At 40.5% G+C, this 17049-nt stretch overlaps 1 protein-coding gene across 3 annotated transcripts in view; it reads right to left on the reverse strand.

Moving 5' to 3' along the window:
• The window catches only part of itsn1 (intersectin 1 (SH3 domain protein)), a 54667-nt gene that overhangs the window by 8299 nt on the left and 29319 nt on the right, over positions 1 to 17049 (reverse strand). For 2 of the 3 annotated variants that reach the window (XM_078273845.1, XM_078273844.1), the window contains exons 21-34: positions 16339 to 16583; positions 15851 to 16025; positions 15567 to 15653; positions 15210 to 15358; positions 13917 to 13996; positions 13662 to 13834; positions 13502 to 13547; positions 13268 to 13389; positions 12722 to 12857; positions 11791 to 11985; positions 3257 to 3378; positions 1685 to 1791; positions 652 to 753; positions 463 to 544 (exon numbers count right to left, since the gene is read on the reverse strand). In XM_078273845.1, the coding sequence (XP_078129971.1) occupies positions 463 to 544; positions 652 to 753; positions 1685 to 1791; positions 3257 to 3378; positions 11791 to 11985; positions 12722 to 12857; positions 13268 to 13389; positions 13502 to 13547; positions 13662 to 13834; positions 13917 to 13996; positions 15210 to 15358; positions 15567 to 15653; positions 15851 to 16025; positions 16339 to 16583 (1821 nt within the window). The remainder of the gene's footprint in view (positions 1 to 462; positions 545 to 651; positions 754 to 1684; positions 1792 to 3256; positions 3379 to 11790; positions 11986 to 12721; positions 12858 to 13267; positions 13390 to 13501; positions 13548 to 13661; positions 13835 to 13916; positions 13997 to 15209; positions 15359 to 15566; positions 15654 to 15850; positions 16026 to 16338; positions 16584 to 17049) is intronic. The other variant, XM_078273846.1, reaches the window with a different exon arrangement.

Consider the following 17049-nt stretch of genomic DNA (forward strand, 5'->3'; position numbering starts at 1 on the left):
CTACAGAATGCTGGACTAGGGTTAACCCTGTTCCTAATGTCTAAAGTTAAAGTTTAAAGAATGAATGCAGAATGTTTGATCATGCTTAACCTCAGTTCCTAGTGAAATACATGTAAGTCTTCTAATAAAATAAACATACACTTCTGTTTCTCACTCCCAAAGTAAAATGCTCTCACTCCCAAAGTAAAATGACTTCAGTATAAGAGGCGTATAATGAGAATGTATCTAACCCCTTCATCAGATTTTCTTCAAACATTCTGGATATTTGTGTTAAATGCCTGAATAAGAAAGCTTATGGGAGTGCCCAAGATAGAGATATGTTGGGAAAATGTCATTAAATGTTTATCACAGATAATTAAAAGTAACAACATTCCACTGAAGGCAAAATGATGTGTACTGTGTATGTGTGTGTGTGTGTGTGTGTGTGTGTGTGTGTGTGTGTGTGTGTGTGTGTGTGTATACCTTCAGGAAGTCTTTGATCTCAGGGCTGTCGTCAGTTTTCTGCTGAATCAGCGTGGCTCCGTTCAGCTGACATGAGCAGAATCTGAAAACAGAATTAGAAAACATTAACAATGACATTCAAACTCGGGCTGTTTAATCAACGGACTCCCTGATTGGCTACAGGTGGGATTAAAAGATGACAGACAGAACCTGATGTATGGCTGCATGTGAGGCAGCTGGTTGGTCAGGATGTCACCAATCATCTTCACCGGCATCCGATCACCTGACATCTTCTTCCTCACCCTCAGAGCCCTGCAGGGAGAGAGAGGGGGGGCATGATGAGAAGCAGAAAAGCTTTCGAAAGATACCACATGCATGCCTGTGCCATGGCCTTTATTGACAGGATAGCTTGGGGACAGGAAAGGGGAGAGAGAGGGGGGATGACATGCAGCAAAGGGCCGCGGGTTCGAGTCCAACCTGCGGCCCTCTGCTGCATGTCATCACCCTGCCCAGGACTCAGCGTAAATGGGGCGCACACTCTACTGGGTGAGCTAGAGGTCGCCCCGACTTTTATGTACATCTTCCCGTCGACCGTGCAACTTTGCTTTTCTGGGTAAAAATCTTTAACTTTTTTCAATGTTTTGGTCGTCTTTTTTGACATTTTTGTCGTTTTTCCCGATGTCTTGGAAATGTTTTGATGTTTAAGTCACTTTTTTTCCAAATTTTTCTGTCACTTTTTCTGATGTTTTTGTCATTTCTTTCGGCACTTTTTCTGACGTTCTTTTATCAATTTTTTTTCAAATGCTATAAAATTGACTAAAACACCCAAAATCAATGAAAGTAGTGAGCTGATCATTTATTTTACTTGTGAAGAGCGTTGTACGGAACCATCCACGTTTTTTCTTTTGACAATTTGGTTGAAAGAAACCCACATTTCTGATATAGAAACTTTTTAAAAATGGGTCAAACTTGACCCGAGGACAACAGGAAGGTTAAGAAAAAAGTACACCATTCTGTTTTTAGGTTGGGCAGTAAGGCCAAAAAAAGTAGGACAGGTTTATTTTTCCATCATTCAAAGCAACTGAGCTTTGCAAGGAAATTGTTATCTTCAAATTAAAATAGCTTCAAGTCCAATAATGGTCCACAATGCATATCAGATGCAAATGTCTTCATGTCTAACTCAATCTACTGTTTGCCTGGGTGCATGAGTGTGTAATACTGGTACGTGAACATGTCTCTTTACTTGAGCAGTTTGATGTTGCACATGATGAGCTCCTTCCAGTTGACAAAGATCATGGCCACTTCCTTCTCCGTCAGCAGCTCGCAATCCAACAAAGGTTTGTGGAAGATCTAAACACACACACACACACACACACACACACACACACACACACACACACACACACACACACACACACACACGCAGAAAAGTTACTACATCTTTCACCAATATTAATCAAAACCCAGGCATTACTATAAGTACAATTTTCACATTTTGTATTTTATTTGAAAATCTGTTTGCTACTTCAAATCCCACAACAGAAAATCCATCGTTTAGTATTTGTTCTTTATAAGGACGGTAACTTCTTGTGTAAATGTTGCTTGCGTGTCTTAGTTCTGAACCACTACACTTTCCGTCTCTATATAGGCATGTATGACCGAGTTAAAGCTGCCCTCGGCCCTCTCGCTTGGCACACTGGCAGCTACATTTCTGAGCGAGACGTAACCCTGAGAGAAACTGTGAACTTTAATTCCCAGAAGGCCTCTGAACTGCTCACATAAAGCTTCAGTTTCCAAATCCAACTTGCCTGTGCTAGCTTTGTAAAAACAAAAAATAGGGAGAGAGACAGAGTTCTACAAATAAAACCATTTGATTGTTGACAGAGTTTGTATTAGTACTATTGAGTTTTGTTTGAGCAACTGGGTTCAACCAAAATTGCCTTTCAAAGTCCTAAATGACATCAGTACTTATAAGCCAAAAAAGTCAGCAATAGTTTACGTTTCACACTGATTTGAAGTCTTCACTTTGACCATTTACATGCCACAAAATGAAAAGTATTCATTGTTTGATGCACAGTTTAATTCTGATAAAAAAAAAAATCTTGATTCACCCATACTGCAGGGGTGTCAAACTTCATTTCACTAAGGGCCACACTAGAAAATGAGAGCAGGGCCAGACATGTATCGTTTATTGACATTTTTTTCGAAAAAGTAACATACGTTTAACCATTTTATTGCATGTTTCACATACTTTCACATTTGGCCAACATTAAGCCCTAAAAAAGTCAGCAAAAATGTTCCTTAGCCATCATAGAATTAAGCAAATCAAGCAAAACAATGCATTCTGATTACATTTTCTAAACTACTACCCTAAGGCTAACTACTAAGGCTACCCGACTCACAACAACCTGTTTCACAGGCCTGAATATGTGTGGGAATTTCTGAGTCTCAAAGTAGGCAAAATCTGCCAAATACTGCGTTGAGTGTCGCATAATTGCGATTTGAAAACAGATTTCCATGTTTTTGGTTTGGCGCACAACTAGGCGAGTCCACATTTATTGTGAATCTTATGTTGTCCTTATGTTTTCACAGTTTTTTTTTATATTAGAAATATGAGATATCGATAAAAGCGCCTAAAATGTCAGAAAAGGCGACACAAAAACGTTGAGATAGGGACAACTAAAGTGTTTTTTTCATGGTCGACGGGAAGACAACACAAGGGTTAATTGTTATGCGGGTCAGATCCAAATTTGCGAGGGGCCGGGTTTGGTCCTTGGGCCGTGAGTTTGACACACGTGCTCCACTGTGTGTTTACCTCTGTGACGAGCTGCAGATCGTTGACGTAGTTCTCCTCGGTGACGATCAGCTCGTGGATGTATCCCTGCCTCTTCCTCTCCATGGGACTCAGCATGTCCAGCAGGTGGAGGTCAGCGCACCCTGAAACACAAACATCGCACATACAGCCATCAATCAAACATCCTGACATATGGAAGGAGGAAAAAAAAAAGAAAAAAGAAACACCTATTATACTTCTATTAATACATTACCAACAAAATACATACCTGGGATCAACAAACAGGAAGTGGGGCTAACTCTGGAGGAGAGTTTGAGTCAAAGGTCGGTAATGTGAGTCTGTGTTGTGCTCAGTGATACTGTGTGCGTGAATCCGTGTTATATGTATTTCTGTCATTTAGATGTCCAATGTGTCCATGTGTGTAAGTATGTAGAGATTAAAGAACAAATCCGGCACAATATGAACCTAGGGGTTAATAACACATGGGTACCGAGTCAAACGTTCTCTGGGATTTGTTTTCATGCTAATCGAATGTGACCTGTTTTAGCCCAAACCGCTAATTAGCTTATAACGCTAGTCGTCAGGGCACGCAAAAGTAAAAAGAAATCACTATTTCTATACCACTAACACAAATGCCGTGCTTGAGCTATGTTACTGGTTACTGGTTACACGGCGTTCGTCGTTCGACTGGTTGTGACTGTTTTCCCAAGATGGCGCCCGCATGTATACGTGAACGGTACAGTCTTTCTAAACTATCTTTTTAATAAACTGTCTGTACACTTACAAAGTTCTCAATGCTTCGGTTTACATGTAGCGACCCTCATTATGCTACTGTGGAAGTGTGGTGATATTTTGAGCCTTGTCAGTGGTATAGAAATAGTGATTTCGTTTTACTTTTGCGTGGCCCCGACGGCTAGCGTTATAAGCTAATTAGCGGTTTGCGCTAAAACTGGTCACATTCGATTAGCATGAAAACAAATCACAGAGAACGGTCGACTCGGTACACTTGTTTTTAACCCCTAGGTTCATTTTGCGCCGGATTTGTCCTTTAAAGTTAAATGTCTATTAAAAGTTTATATTTATGACATTTTATATTTTAACGTTTACCTAAACAAGGAAGATGCCTAATACCTCTTTTGTTTTGACAATATTGGATATTAGGATATTAGCATTAACATAACACTCACCAACAGTGTATTTATGAAGATATTTACTTACATTTTATTTTGATGACGTTTTTATCCATGATACATTTTTGTTACCTAAAATTGCAGCTTTTTTTTCAGGTTTGCTACAAACTCAGGAGCTGTTGTAGAAACAGTTCATTTCTCACCACAAACATTAAACTAAGATGTGATTGGGCTGCTCTATTAGTAGCTTCCAAAATCTATAGCATGATACTGTAGATGTTCAGTCCTTTTGGACAAAAGTTGTATTCACTGAAGATTTAGTTGTGCTAATACGATTTTGAAGAACTACACAACAAGCTGACAGACACGCAGCCATGCTATTTATAAAATGTCCTGTTTGTATTTAAGCATTTTTAGCTGAACAGGTGCAGAGATACTTAATCAAAATATTGATTACTGTTATATGGCTCACTGTTAACACACCTAATACACAATGAAGTGACAATGTATAAATGTATTTTAGGAGACCTATTTCAAATGCTTGTTTAAAAAACTACTACGTCTTAATTGTAATCGTAAAATTCGATGACAATCGACAAACACCAATTTAACAGAAAGTGTCCTTACGTTTAAGACAGATACCTTTGTCTGTGTGTGTGTGTGTGTGTGTGTGTGTGTGTGTGTGTGTGTGTGTGTGTGTGTGTGTGAGAGAGAGAGAGTAACAAGGCCAGTCGACTGCAGTCTGTCTAAGACCATTTAATCATCAGGACCAGTCAGATTAACTGCTTCAATAACATCTCCACCAATAAAACCTCAGGACATTTGTTTTTATACTATCAACGCTATGCAAACATTCTGTACATTTCATTCATTCATTTATTCGTTCCTTTGTGTATCCATCTGACCATTCATGTCCATAAAATTGCACATTCATGCTTCACTCATTCACTCACTGATGCCAAGTGCAGTCCGTTTACATTTGGCTGTTAATCCATTCGTCCATTCATCAGAGTTGGTATTTATAATCCATATGAAGCATCAACCATTAACCATTCATTAGATTAACTATAGATCATACAGAGCTTTGATTTCTTTTAGACTAGACCAGAGCCATGCTTCAGAGCAGAGTTGAGCAAAGTGTGTGTTCTGTTAAAAATGTTAAAGAAATGTTAAACGTTTCTACGTTGAGTATGTGCTGCTTCCACATGCGGCACATTGAGTTCCCAAAATGATGTAAACTTAATGCTAATAGGGACAAAAAATTGCTGCAGATGGGAGGGTTAGCATGTAGTAACAGGCAGAAATGTATTTATAAGAAGTGTAATATGGACCCAGCTGGTGTGGAGCATGGCTCTGGTCCAGGTGGGTCTTTGTTCTAACCTAAAATACTCACTCTGACTGTGAGAAGTCTCGACCATCGGTTTCCCAAACTGACAAAAACTTTCTCTCTGACCCTGAAAACCAGGATCTGCTCATATTTCTGTCCTGCGTGGACCCAAAACAAACCCAAATCCGGGCCTTTGGCCTCAGTTTGTTTAACAACCGATGGCCTTTGATTCATCACCCAATCAGAGACCTTCCCCTCTAATACTGACACACTTGAGGAGCCAATGGGATCCAAGCAGGTTAATAATAATAATAATAATAACAACTCTATTGCTTGTTGTATAAAAAGTTGCGTAGATCAATAATCATTTCATTCGTTGTTTTTTTTTTGTTTCTGAGAGTAAACATTAAAATCACAATACTGTCATCTGGATAAACAAAAAAACAAAACAATACAAATCTGATATGGCAACCACTATAACACTAGTCTGTTGCTATGGGAGCAAATAGAGGCGCGGTTCTGTTGCTGTTGGAAATGGAAAAGATAGGTCATCATAGTAACAAGTAATGTACAACATTATATATGTTTATATATTATCTGAAAGTGAGGCTTTGCGGTCTGTCACTTTGTCGCTCGACACAGAGTTGTTAATCAGTGATATGATAAAATATCATCGCTGTGGGCAGAAACCTTGTATCGCCACATTTTTCATAAATCAATGCTATTGGTCACCCTTTACATCTATCTGTGGCTTTTACAAATATTTAAACAGTGACGAGGCGATTTCGTCTGAGGTAAAAAGCTCACAAAAATATTTTCTAATTAGCCTTTTTTATTTGCTGAAAAACAACACTTTGGGACCATGGCCGCAACTAACGATTATTTTCCTAGCCGAATAATCTGTCGATTATTTAATCAATTAGTTGTTTGGTCTATAAAAAGTCAGCCCAAGATAACGTCACAGAGGAGCGAAGAAACTAGAAAATATTCACATTTTAGAAGCTGGAATCTTTTTTTCATAAAAAAATGACTCAAATCGATAAATCAGTTAATATTTGCAGCTATATTTGGGACAAACAAGGCTTTACCTGACAGCGACGATATGATATATGATGTTTTATGGACATGGAGCAGTGCTGTAAAGATCTATTTGGCTGCTTAAGCTAATGACATTTGAGGCAAAGAACACTGCTGCTAAAAGAAAAAAATCAGAGTTATGAACTGAACGTAATGGAACTGGTTGTGGAAAACAGCTACAGTCCTGGGCCTCAGAGTTTAAAAGTTCACAGGTTTCACTGTCCCATCCTTAATATCTCCTAGGGGTGAAATGATTGTGCATGGTTTAATACAGTAGGTTTTGCAGTGCAGGGGGAAGCAAAATTAAAATCAGCTTTTTCTGTGCATGAAGTATGGTGACAACGAGCTAAAATGCTTTTTAAAAAGGTGCGTCACAGTGTGGAAAATTCAAAGAGGTAAAGCTCAAATGACTTAAAAAATAACACTAGTTTGTGAAATTGAGCCACAACTAAAAACAGCTGAGCTATTCAAAGGAATCGTTTTTGGGAAATATACTTAATCGCTTTCTTACCGAGTGTGAGATGAGAAGATCAATACCAGTGTGTGTTATGTATAGAGCTAGAGCCTGAAATCGACTAGCTTAGTATAGCATAGCATAGCATAGCATACAAACTGGAGGCAGGGCGACCTGGCTCTTTCAAGAGCTCCAAAATAATCAAACCAACCAACACCTGTAACGCTCAAGTCAGATTTTGTTTCATCCGTTTCATCCACAAACAGAAATGTAAAAACAAGTTGTAGTTCATAAGCTGGCTTTAGAGGATCTTTAGGTGTATTTTGAGCCAGGCTAAGTCCTTCCAGTTGTATGCTAAGCCAATCAGCCCCTGACTCTAGCTTCATACTTAACAGACAGACATGAGAGTGGCATTGATTTTCTCTCATCAAGAGAGCAAATAAATGCATTTGCCGAAATGTCGAAATATTCCTTTGACTGGAATGATTCAAAGCTCTGACGGCCACGAGCAAGTTTCTTTTTTTATGACAAATCGTTTCACCCCTACATATTTAGTACCAAATCTGTCTTGTGTGTCATGTCCATCATCCTGGCCCTCAACAGCGTGACATCATCTCATCACCATAGCAACAGACAAAACAATAAACATGTAAACAAAAATAACAACAGAACACGGAACGGATCAGTTAAAGTTAATACATATTCAAAATGTTAAACTACAACGGAGAAAAACATTACCACTCTGTCTGAGTGTGAACGAAAGATGTGTGTGTGTGTGTGTGTGTGTGTGTGTGTTTGTGTGGAATCTGTTCACACTGTTTCAGGTCACGTGCACACTCCAAACTCTCTGTACCATATTGCATTTTGTGTGTGCGCGTAATTTGGTTAGCTAGAATGCTAAGCAGTTACAGCATGGCTTTCCATTTCTAGCCCTGAGCTACCGGGCTGATTCCCATTCCAGCTGCTCACTCCCTTCTATGCCTCCTTGCCTCCTTCCCTAGCAGAGAAAGAGAGGACAAACTAATAGACTAACTGGGGAAAAAAAAAACATAGAAGGAAGCTGCATCCTGGGTTGAGACTTAGCACTCACTGCTCTGGGAAGCGTCTCAATACTGCCTCATTTCCTCTCCACTCCATTACTTCATCTCCTTTTTGAGTTGGGGGAATAAAAGAAGAAGGGAAGAGGAGGGTCTTTGGCATTGAGGAGAGGAGAGGGGAAGAGAGGTGAGGAGACTTTAACATTGAGACTTGTCCTCCAGCAGATAGTGGGTCTTTCTGAGAAGCTGTGGGAAGGGAGGGGTTAGTAAGGGTATGGGATAGAGCCAGCGCTTTTGATTGACAGGTGAACGAAGCTGCTGAACCAATGGGAGCGAGGTAAAAAAAAAAGAAAAAGAAAAAAAAAGAAATAAAAAAAAAAAAACAGGAGGGAGCGGGATGAGCTGAGCTACTGATTCTAATGACAGAATCTCCCATTAAGCCACAAAATGACCCACTATCCACTGTACCACGCTAAGATAGGGCTGTGTGCATGAATATATATGTTAATGTGTGAGTGGATTTGTGTGTGTGTGTGTGTGTATACAGTCACTGTGATCCAGTCCAAAACATGTTCATTAGTCCAATCTGGGAGAAAGGAGCTCAATAGTCTCGTCTCCTCTTTTTGCTCTCCTTCAATCTCCTCCTCTCCTCTTTTCCCTCCTTATCTAAACACCTTCCGACTGATAAAACCGAAAGAAAAGAAGAACAAAAAAAAAAAGATGAAGGAGGAGGAGGAGGAGGAGGAGGAGGAGGAGGAGGAGGAGGAGGAGAAGAGAAGAACAAAGCTGGAGAGGAGAGGAGTTCTGACTATTGATCTCCCTCCTGCTGAACAGTGCTGTTTGGAGCCAGAGCCTTAGATAAACAGAGTTTGGCCAAGTCCAGTCAGAGCCATGCATAGACAGAGTTCTCGCCACCACTGGGCGTTTTAACGTTACAGTCTGTATGTCTGTCTGTCTGTCTGTCTCTCTCTGGCTTCTATTGGTGAAGAGTCGCCATGACCTCTTGCTGCTGTCCCATTGGTTGAGTGGCCTAGTGGGCGTGGCCTAGTGGGTCTCTTTGAGGGCTTTGAGGAGAGGGGGGTTCTGGGTAATGATATGATCCTAGAGAGAGGACGACAACAACAACATCAACAAAAACAACTAAACAAAACAACAACAACAACAACAACAACAACAACAACCAATCAGGTGCTAGGTGGGTGGAGCGTGCAGCAAGACAGAGAGTGTGGAGGTGTGGCCTAACCTAGCATAGAAATAGAGGGTCTAGAGCAACAACAGCAGCAAGCAGTGTGACGGAGCTTCTTTCTGCAGACAGCTGTTGTGTTTACTAACTAAAGAGTTTGTAATGGGCAGACTGTATACGTCCCATATGTGAGGCTAATGCGATATTAAAATTTGGGAGTTTAAAAATCGATGCATTATCTTCTTCTTCTTTTTTTACATCAACATATTATGAAACAAACATTTTGGTTAAAAAACACTTGTTTTAAAGGCTGAGATATGTACGAACAGGACAATTTATAGTTAAAAAGTAAACTTGTCAGAGCTCGCTTATGTAAATATATAACGGCAAACATGTATTTGGCATTTTGGTGCTAATATCAACCAACACAGTTCCATTACATTTTATTAGTCCGGTGTTTTTAGTTTAGACCAACTAGAACAAAGTCTGAATGCAGCTCTTCATCTAACCAGTTACTGTGGCGGCTTTTCCTTCGTTGCCATACTGTACGCAACACAAAATGTCATATGTAGACAGATGATGTTGCAGTACTCAGACTTTGTGTACACAACATAGATATGTTTATATTTGTATGTACATAAGAATCACCCATTTTGTTTTTCTACATTATATGCGTTTGGTGTTATAAAACAGGAGCATTTTATTTAATTAAAGAACTCAATTCATTTATGAAATACCTAAATTACTTGGGTTGTAGCCAATTATGTAATCAAAGCGTTCAGTAAGGAGAAACGTGTTGTGTCTTCTATAAGCTTGTAATGACTGATTGATTATTGGTCACCGATGTGAGCCATGGCTGATTAAGGGGGGAGAAAATCCATCTCTGTATCTGTATCATTGCTTCTCCACCATTTATATGATGTTTCCATCATATGGAATCATTTTTTTAAACGTATTCAACCTGGGATGGTTTGTTGACATGGCTGAAATCAATATCACAACATTTATAAAGAATATTGTCCCTGTATGGATGGATATGTTTCAGTGTCATGCATTACATTGAACTTTTCATACATGTTAAACAAGAACTATTCAAACTCTCTTTGTTAGTTTTTCATTACAATTAGCTTTGAATGTTTAGTTTAGTAAGACAATAACATGATGCTATATCTTCATGAAATGATTCCTATGACCGTTAATAAATGAGAATGACCCCGCCTCTTGTTCATCAGGTGCTCATATGTCCTACTATGTCCGCATCAGAATCGTATAATTAGCAGTGGTGGAATGTAACTAAGTACATTTACTCAAGTACTGTACTTAAGTACAAACTTGAGGGACAGTACTTTTACTTGAGTCTTTTCTACTTCTACTCCGCTACACTTCAGAGAGAAATATGGTACTTTTTACTCATCTGACAGCTTTAGATACTAGTTACTTTACAGATTCAGATTTTTGCCCACAAAGCACATGTAGTTTATAAAATACGATGTTTTATTATGAATAGAACTACCCAATATACAGGCCTACAAGTACAGCAACACTTAGTTCATTGATAGAACTGCTTTGATCATTTCCAGTTTCTAAAATCTGAGCATTTTTCTGCATTCAGTACTTTTACTTTTAATACTTTAAGTACATTTAACTGATGATACTTACATACTTTTACTTAAGTCATTTTTTTAATGCAAGACTTTTACTTCTTTTAGAATTCTTTACAGTGTGGATCTGAATACTTCTTCCACCGCTGATAATTAGTGTGTTTCTATAATTTTGGCTCAGCTGGGCTAAAGATCTCCACCCAGCTAGTCAAAGCACTGACATCAGTCCAGGTTTACTGCCAGCTCTAGAAACTCTAAGTCTATGGTGGATCATGCTGAAAGGACACATGCAGGAGGGAGGGGAAAGACTTTTACACTGATGCGTGGCAAATAAACACACACATGCATTCACATACGCGCCATACAAACACACACAAACACCACCCAGAGGTGCTGCACGACTGGGAGGTTATCAAAGAGGCCCAAAGGAGTGTCGAGGTGAAGGGTCAAAGGTCAAACCAATCCAGGGTCAAACACTGAGAGAGGGACAGCATCTCCACACCTGGCTCTGGGGTGTGTGTGTGTGTGTGTGTGTGTGTGTGTGTGTGAGAGGGAGAGAGAGAGAGAGTGTGTGTGTGTGTGTGTGTGTGTGTGTGTGTGTGTGTGTGTGTGTGTGTAAGTGTGACTGTGTGTGAGTGTTACACTACTTTGTATTCCAATTGAGAGTATGTCAATATGTTATTTTTAGTATATTTTGTGTGTGTGTGTTCACGTGAGATTATGTGTGCGTGTCTGCGTGTACTCACACTGCGTGCTTGGGTCGGTATCCGTGGTGAGTTTGACGTAGTTGCTGGGAAACAGACCCTCCCGCCCGTTGAGCTCTCCTTTCCACCAATCACAGTCGTCTTTGTTGAGCACCGTGATCACCTGACCCTTCAGGAAGGCCAGCTCGTCGTCGTTCTGGGCCACGTAGTCGTACATGCCGATCACCTGACACACAGCTTCAGGACCAGAGACAGACGTTAAGGACAGGATGTCAAACTTTTGACAGTTACAGAGACTATTCCCTCTTTTATTATGAAATGATACATTTCTTTTTCTAGCGTCCAGATATCTTTTAATCTACACATGAGATACATACACAGATAGTATAAATGTATTAACTCATCTATTCACCTACAAAGCTTGTAGTTGTGTTCATTTATCTTTTTTCTCTCAATCAAAATTGGTGGCTATGTAAATGTCACTAGGTCCAGAAAATACTCTATGCCAACTTTCATGTAAGTTGCACAAACATACCAATTTTAGTGACTAAAGGTTATCAGTCTTTGTCAGTTTCTTTTCCAGCAATTCTAAATCAAAGAATAAAGTAATTTCCTTCACAATTTAGTGGGATTTCTTAGTTTATAAGGGACACAGGTAATACTGTCTATACTTCCTGTGACTATAATCCAATTCATCTTATTTCCATGTATTTTGTATATACTCCGTGCCGCCCCTCTAATATAATGTTGGGGGAAACACTGAAGTGACTTAAAGACAACACATTCCAAATATTTGCATTGATTTTAATAATAGACCACAACTTTCTCAAAAATTTAAAAACAACTACTTTCCCACAAATTATGGTATAGAATATGCATTATTGTTATTATTGAATATGCAGTAAGTCATTTAGTTCCGCCACCATATTGTGCAAGTAGCTACACAGTACGTGTATTTATTTCGCCAGTGTACCTGTATGAGTACCTGTGCTGGCAGGAGCCAGTTTCGGAGGGGTGGGCTCTGTGGGCGTCGTCTTGCTGGTGCTGGGACTGAGCAGCTTCACATAGTTGGCCGGAAACCAACCTATCTGGCGCTTCTTCCCCCGGGCCTGAACCAATCAGAACACAGCGTGTTATTAGTCATAAATTGCAACCAGAGTCTAGATTCCTAGAAGTAAATATGACATACAATACAGGGGTAAGTACATGCCATAGAATCCAAAGCAAACTACAATTTAATTATTAAATATTAACAAAATCAAGACTTAGAATTTTACTTGATTCATTTAAAGAACAATTGAACATCCTCAAAAGACAACAGAGTTATGAGTCTGCTTGTACGTACAGTATGTTGCAACTGATGTTTAGTATAATTCAACTGGATTAGGTGAGAGGCACAAGGTTACTCGCCTCACGGATCTCAGGTAGATTTCTGTTTTCTCTACCTTATTATTTCTTTTAATGCAAGGTCAACGTGATGATCATTTCTTTGCATATATTAGAGTGTGTGCTTGTGTACCTGGAGCTCACCCTCCCACCACCCCCCCGGGTTCTTTTTTCTGATGAGGATGAGCTGTCCTGGAGCTAAGGTCAGCTGCTCTGCACCGGTAGCATTGTAGGGGGCGATCACCTGAGCGATCTCTGATGGACAGAGAGACAGACGACAAGAAGAAGAGGCGACGTGATTTAAGTGTCGATATCGGTTTTGATTAACTAAACATAGAGCGGTATTACAGAGTAACTGAAAGCTCACCTGGTTTCTTTCCCAGGCTGCCCGTCTTCCCTGCTGGTCCGAAAGACTGGAGACAACGTTTAAATAACAACCATTACAAATATTTCCATTGTTGGGTAAAAACTTCAAAGACACACCTATGGCTCTGGTCCGTCCTCATACGTTCGGAGGGAAATCTCACCTCTGAGGCCGAGTCTCGTGGTTTGACATAATTTGAAGGGAAGACTCCAGTCTTGCCCCCGACCATGCCCGTCCACCAGTCCCCTTCTTTCCTGGTCACCATGACGACGTCTCCTTGCTGGAAACTCAGGTCCCCCTGTTCACTGCTCTCGTAGGTGTACATGGCCACGTACTCTGTACACATGCATGTGGAGTCAATGACAATTACTCACCTGACTTTTCAAAGAAAAATATGTATGTTCACGTTTGTGCTTACCTTCTCCAGACTCAGAAGGTTTTGTTGGGGAAGGGGAGGGGCGTTTTCCATTGGGTGGACTGTCTGATACTCCAGACTCACTAGACACAAGGAAGAAAAAGCATTCTTTAAACTGTGGATAAAATAAAAAAAATGTACAGTATTACAGCCATTAAAAATGAATGTAAGCAAGTACTGTTCTACTAATATAAAAAGCATCCTTGGTATGATGAGTCTCTTCATGCAACTTCTTCAAAAGGGCATTTTTCACTCTTGAGGGAGCCATTTAAGATGATTGCTCAGACAAGCTGCTGGAGAGCCTTGCAACCAGAATATCAGCAGTTAGGGCTGCACAATTAATCGCAATTTTATCGAAATCGCAATATGAACTAGTGCAATATCCAAATCGCAGGGGGGCGCAATATTTGTTAAAGGCAAAATATGTGTCAAACCATTCTAAAATAAAGTATTGTGGTGCTGCAGAGACATCCCGGCCTACAAATCCTATCCTACAGACTTCAATCAGACTAGAAATCCCATTTCAATCATTTTTTAATTTTTTCAATGAAAATTAGAATAATGACCATTCCCTCAAATATTGTGAATCATATCGCAATCGCAATATCAGTTAAATTAACCGCACTTAAATATTTTCCTAATATCGTGCAGCCCTATCAGCAGTCCAATCACCTCTGGTGTTGAGTCTAAAAGGTTCTGTCTAAGGATCTGTAGCTGCACTCCCGCTAAACACGATTAAATGATGCGAGATGTGGGCGCCCGGATAGCTCAGTTGGTAGAGCGGGCGCCCATATACAGAGGTTTACTCCTCGACGCAGCGGGCCTGGGTGTCGACTCCGACCTACAGCCCTTTGCTGCATGTCATTCCCCCTCTCTCTCCCCTTTCATTTCTTCAGCTGTCCTGTCAATAAAGGCCTAAAAATGCCAAAAAAATAAATAAGAAAATGATGTGAGATGTAGCAAAAACTGAGAACCGGCAAGTGAGAATAGATACAATCTTACTAGTTCTAAATCCAAAAGCCAACCAGTGTTTAGCGAGGCTGAAGTAGGAGTAACATGGTCCTGTGTTCTTATTTTTTTAATTTTTTGGGCATTTTTAGGCCTTTGTTTCCACAGGACAGATGAAGACATGAAAGGGGAGAGAGAGGGGGGAATAACACGCAGCAAAGGGCCGCAGGTCCTCTATACCTCTATATATGTGTGCCTGCTCTACCAACTGAGCTAACCCAGCCACATGATCCTGTGTTCTGCCAGTAACCTGTCAGGGTTCTGACTTGGTGCAACATTTTAACCCACCTAGTGTTTTTGCTGCGTGCTGTGGCACCAGGGAGAGGCGTTATGGTGGCGGAGATTAGCTTGACGTAACTTTTGGGGAACCAGCCTCTCTGTCCGGTCTGTAGTTCACCTAGCCACCACATGTCCTGCTGCTCCAACACTGTTATTATCTGCATTAACAGGAATACTATTAGTTCTATTCAGTTAAACAAATGTTTCCCACTCGGAAAATATGGCTAGCACAAAAAGTTTACAATAAAAACACACAAATGCCCAATTAAGACAGAAGAAAGATGCAGATTGATTGACAAAAATACAAGGGTCAATAAGTCATAAGAGTGCAATGTACAGAATCTATATGGGAGAATGCTCATCTACCTCATTTTTGTTGAAGTTGAGGTGGTTGTCCTTCTTCGCTCTCCAGGGATACAAGGCCTGAGCCTGAAGACCCTCGACCTTCTCCCCCTGACAAACAGTGAATAACAGTCATAAATCAGTTTAGATGTTCATGTACAAAGACAGCAGCAACTGTGAAGCAGAATCTTGTGAAGACCAAGGTTGTCAGCGAGGAAGATTATTTCATTTTCTATCTGAACCCAATCAGAGGGCCCAGTTTGAGAGAAAGCCATCCAATTTAGATTCAGGACTAGAAGTTTCGTTACCTGTCCCAGCACAGGAGAAGGAGAGGAGCCCGTCGTCAGGGTAGCAGGTGTGAAGGCGGAGCGTTGCCGTAGCTGCGCTGAGGGAACGCTGAGCGAAGGATTCTGACTGGTTGAAGAGGTTGGCCATGCGTCCCATCCCTCGCTGTCTGATTGACTGGCTGTGTTGGTGGGCCACCTGGAAATGTTAGCAAGCAGACGACCCCTGTATTAGATGGGGTACTACAGGTACAGCATGTGGTTGAAAATTATGGGTTAAACATTGGACATTATGCCCGACTCAAAATAGCAGCTTTGTAACGGACCGGCTAATAAACCAGTCAATAGGACAGCATGAATGAATAAATTAATTTTAGTCTTTTGCCAGTGGTGTCACTTTTATTCTTAATATTCTTTATACACTTAATATTCTGTCCTAAGATGCACCATTGAAGCATAATCGGCTCTTAACATAATATATAATAATAATAATGCCAGCCAGCAGGACTTACGTGGTGCTGAAGTCAGCCCAGTTACTGTTGGCGGAGGACGTGGAGGAGGAGGTCTGTCCAGGTGCGGGAGGAGGCGTGGATAAGGGCTGCTTGGCTGAGGGGGGTGTGGCTGAGGCTGTTGCACGCAGGCTGATTGGTGCTTCACTGTCGGGTATCCGTTCCGCGTAATTAGCTGGGAACCAGCCAGTACGGCCCCTCAGCTCTCCTCCCAGCCAACCGGGTTCACCTGTTTGGGATTCGTCCACCTATGAGAGCAGAGGGGCGGGATTAAGATGACGTTGAAGCATGTAAGCACACACAGACACTAATCAAGAGAGATCATGTATGTGTATGTGTGTGTGTGTGTGTGTGTGTGTGTGTGTGTGTGTGTGTGTGTGTTTAGATTCATGGTAGAAGAGATGAGTGGTGTAAACAACAACAATGGCTACAACAGCAGCAGCTGTTCAGAAATTAATTCCAGGAAGTAGAATTACCAAAGTAGTGGATGACCGAGTGAGACAAATGACAAATAACATATGAACTTGATAACGTGACATTTGTAACCGCTAATGTGTTCAGGTTTTTGTTTCTATAATAACAACCAGGCGCTTATAGTGAACAAGGATTTTTCAATTACCTGTCTTACTCAAAAATAATTCTACTTCTATAAATAACCTCATATTAAAGCATTTGGCTGTCCCCTTCAATGCAAATTAAAAAATATATTTACTT

This window comes from Sander vitreus, chromosome 17 (genome assembly GCF_031162955.1).
Source record: "Sander vitreus isolate 19-12246 chromosome 17, sanVit1, whole genome shotgun sequence".
In the NCBI taxonomy this organism is placed as follows: domain Eukaryota; kingdom Metazoa; phylum Chordata; class Actinopteri; order Perciformes; family Percidae; genus Sander; species Sander vitreus.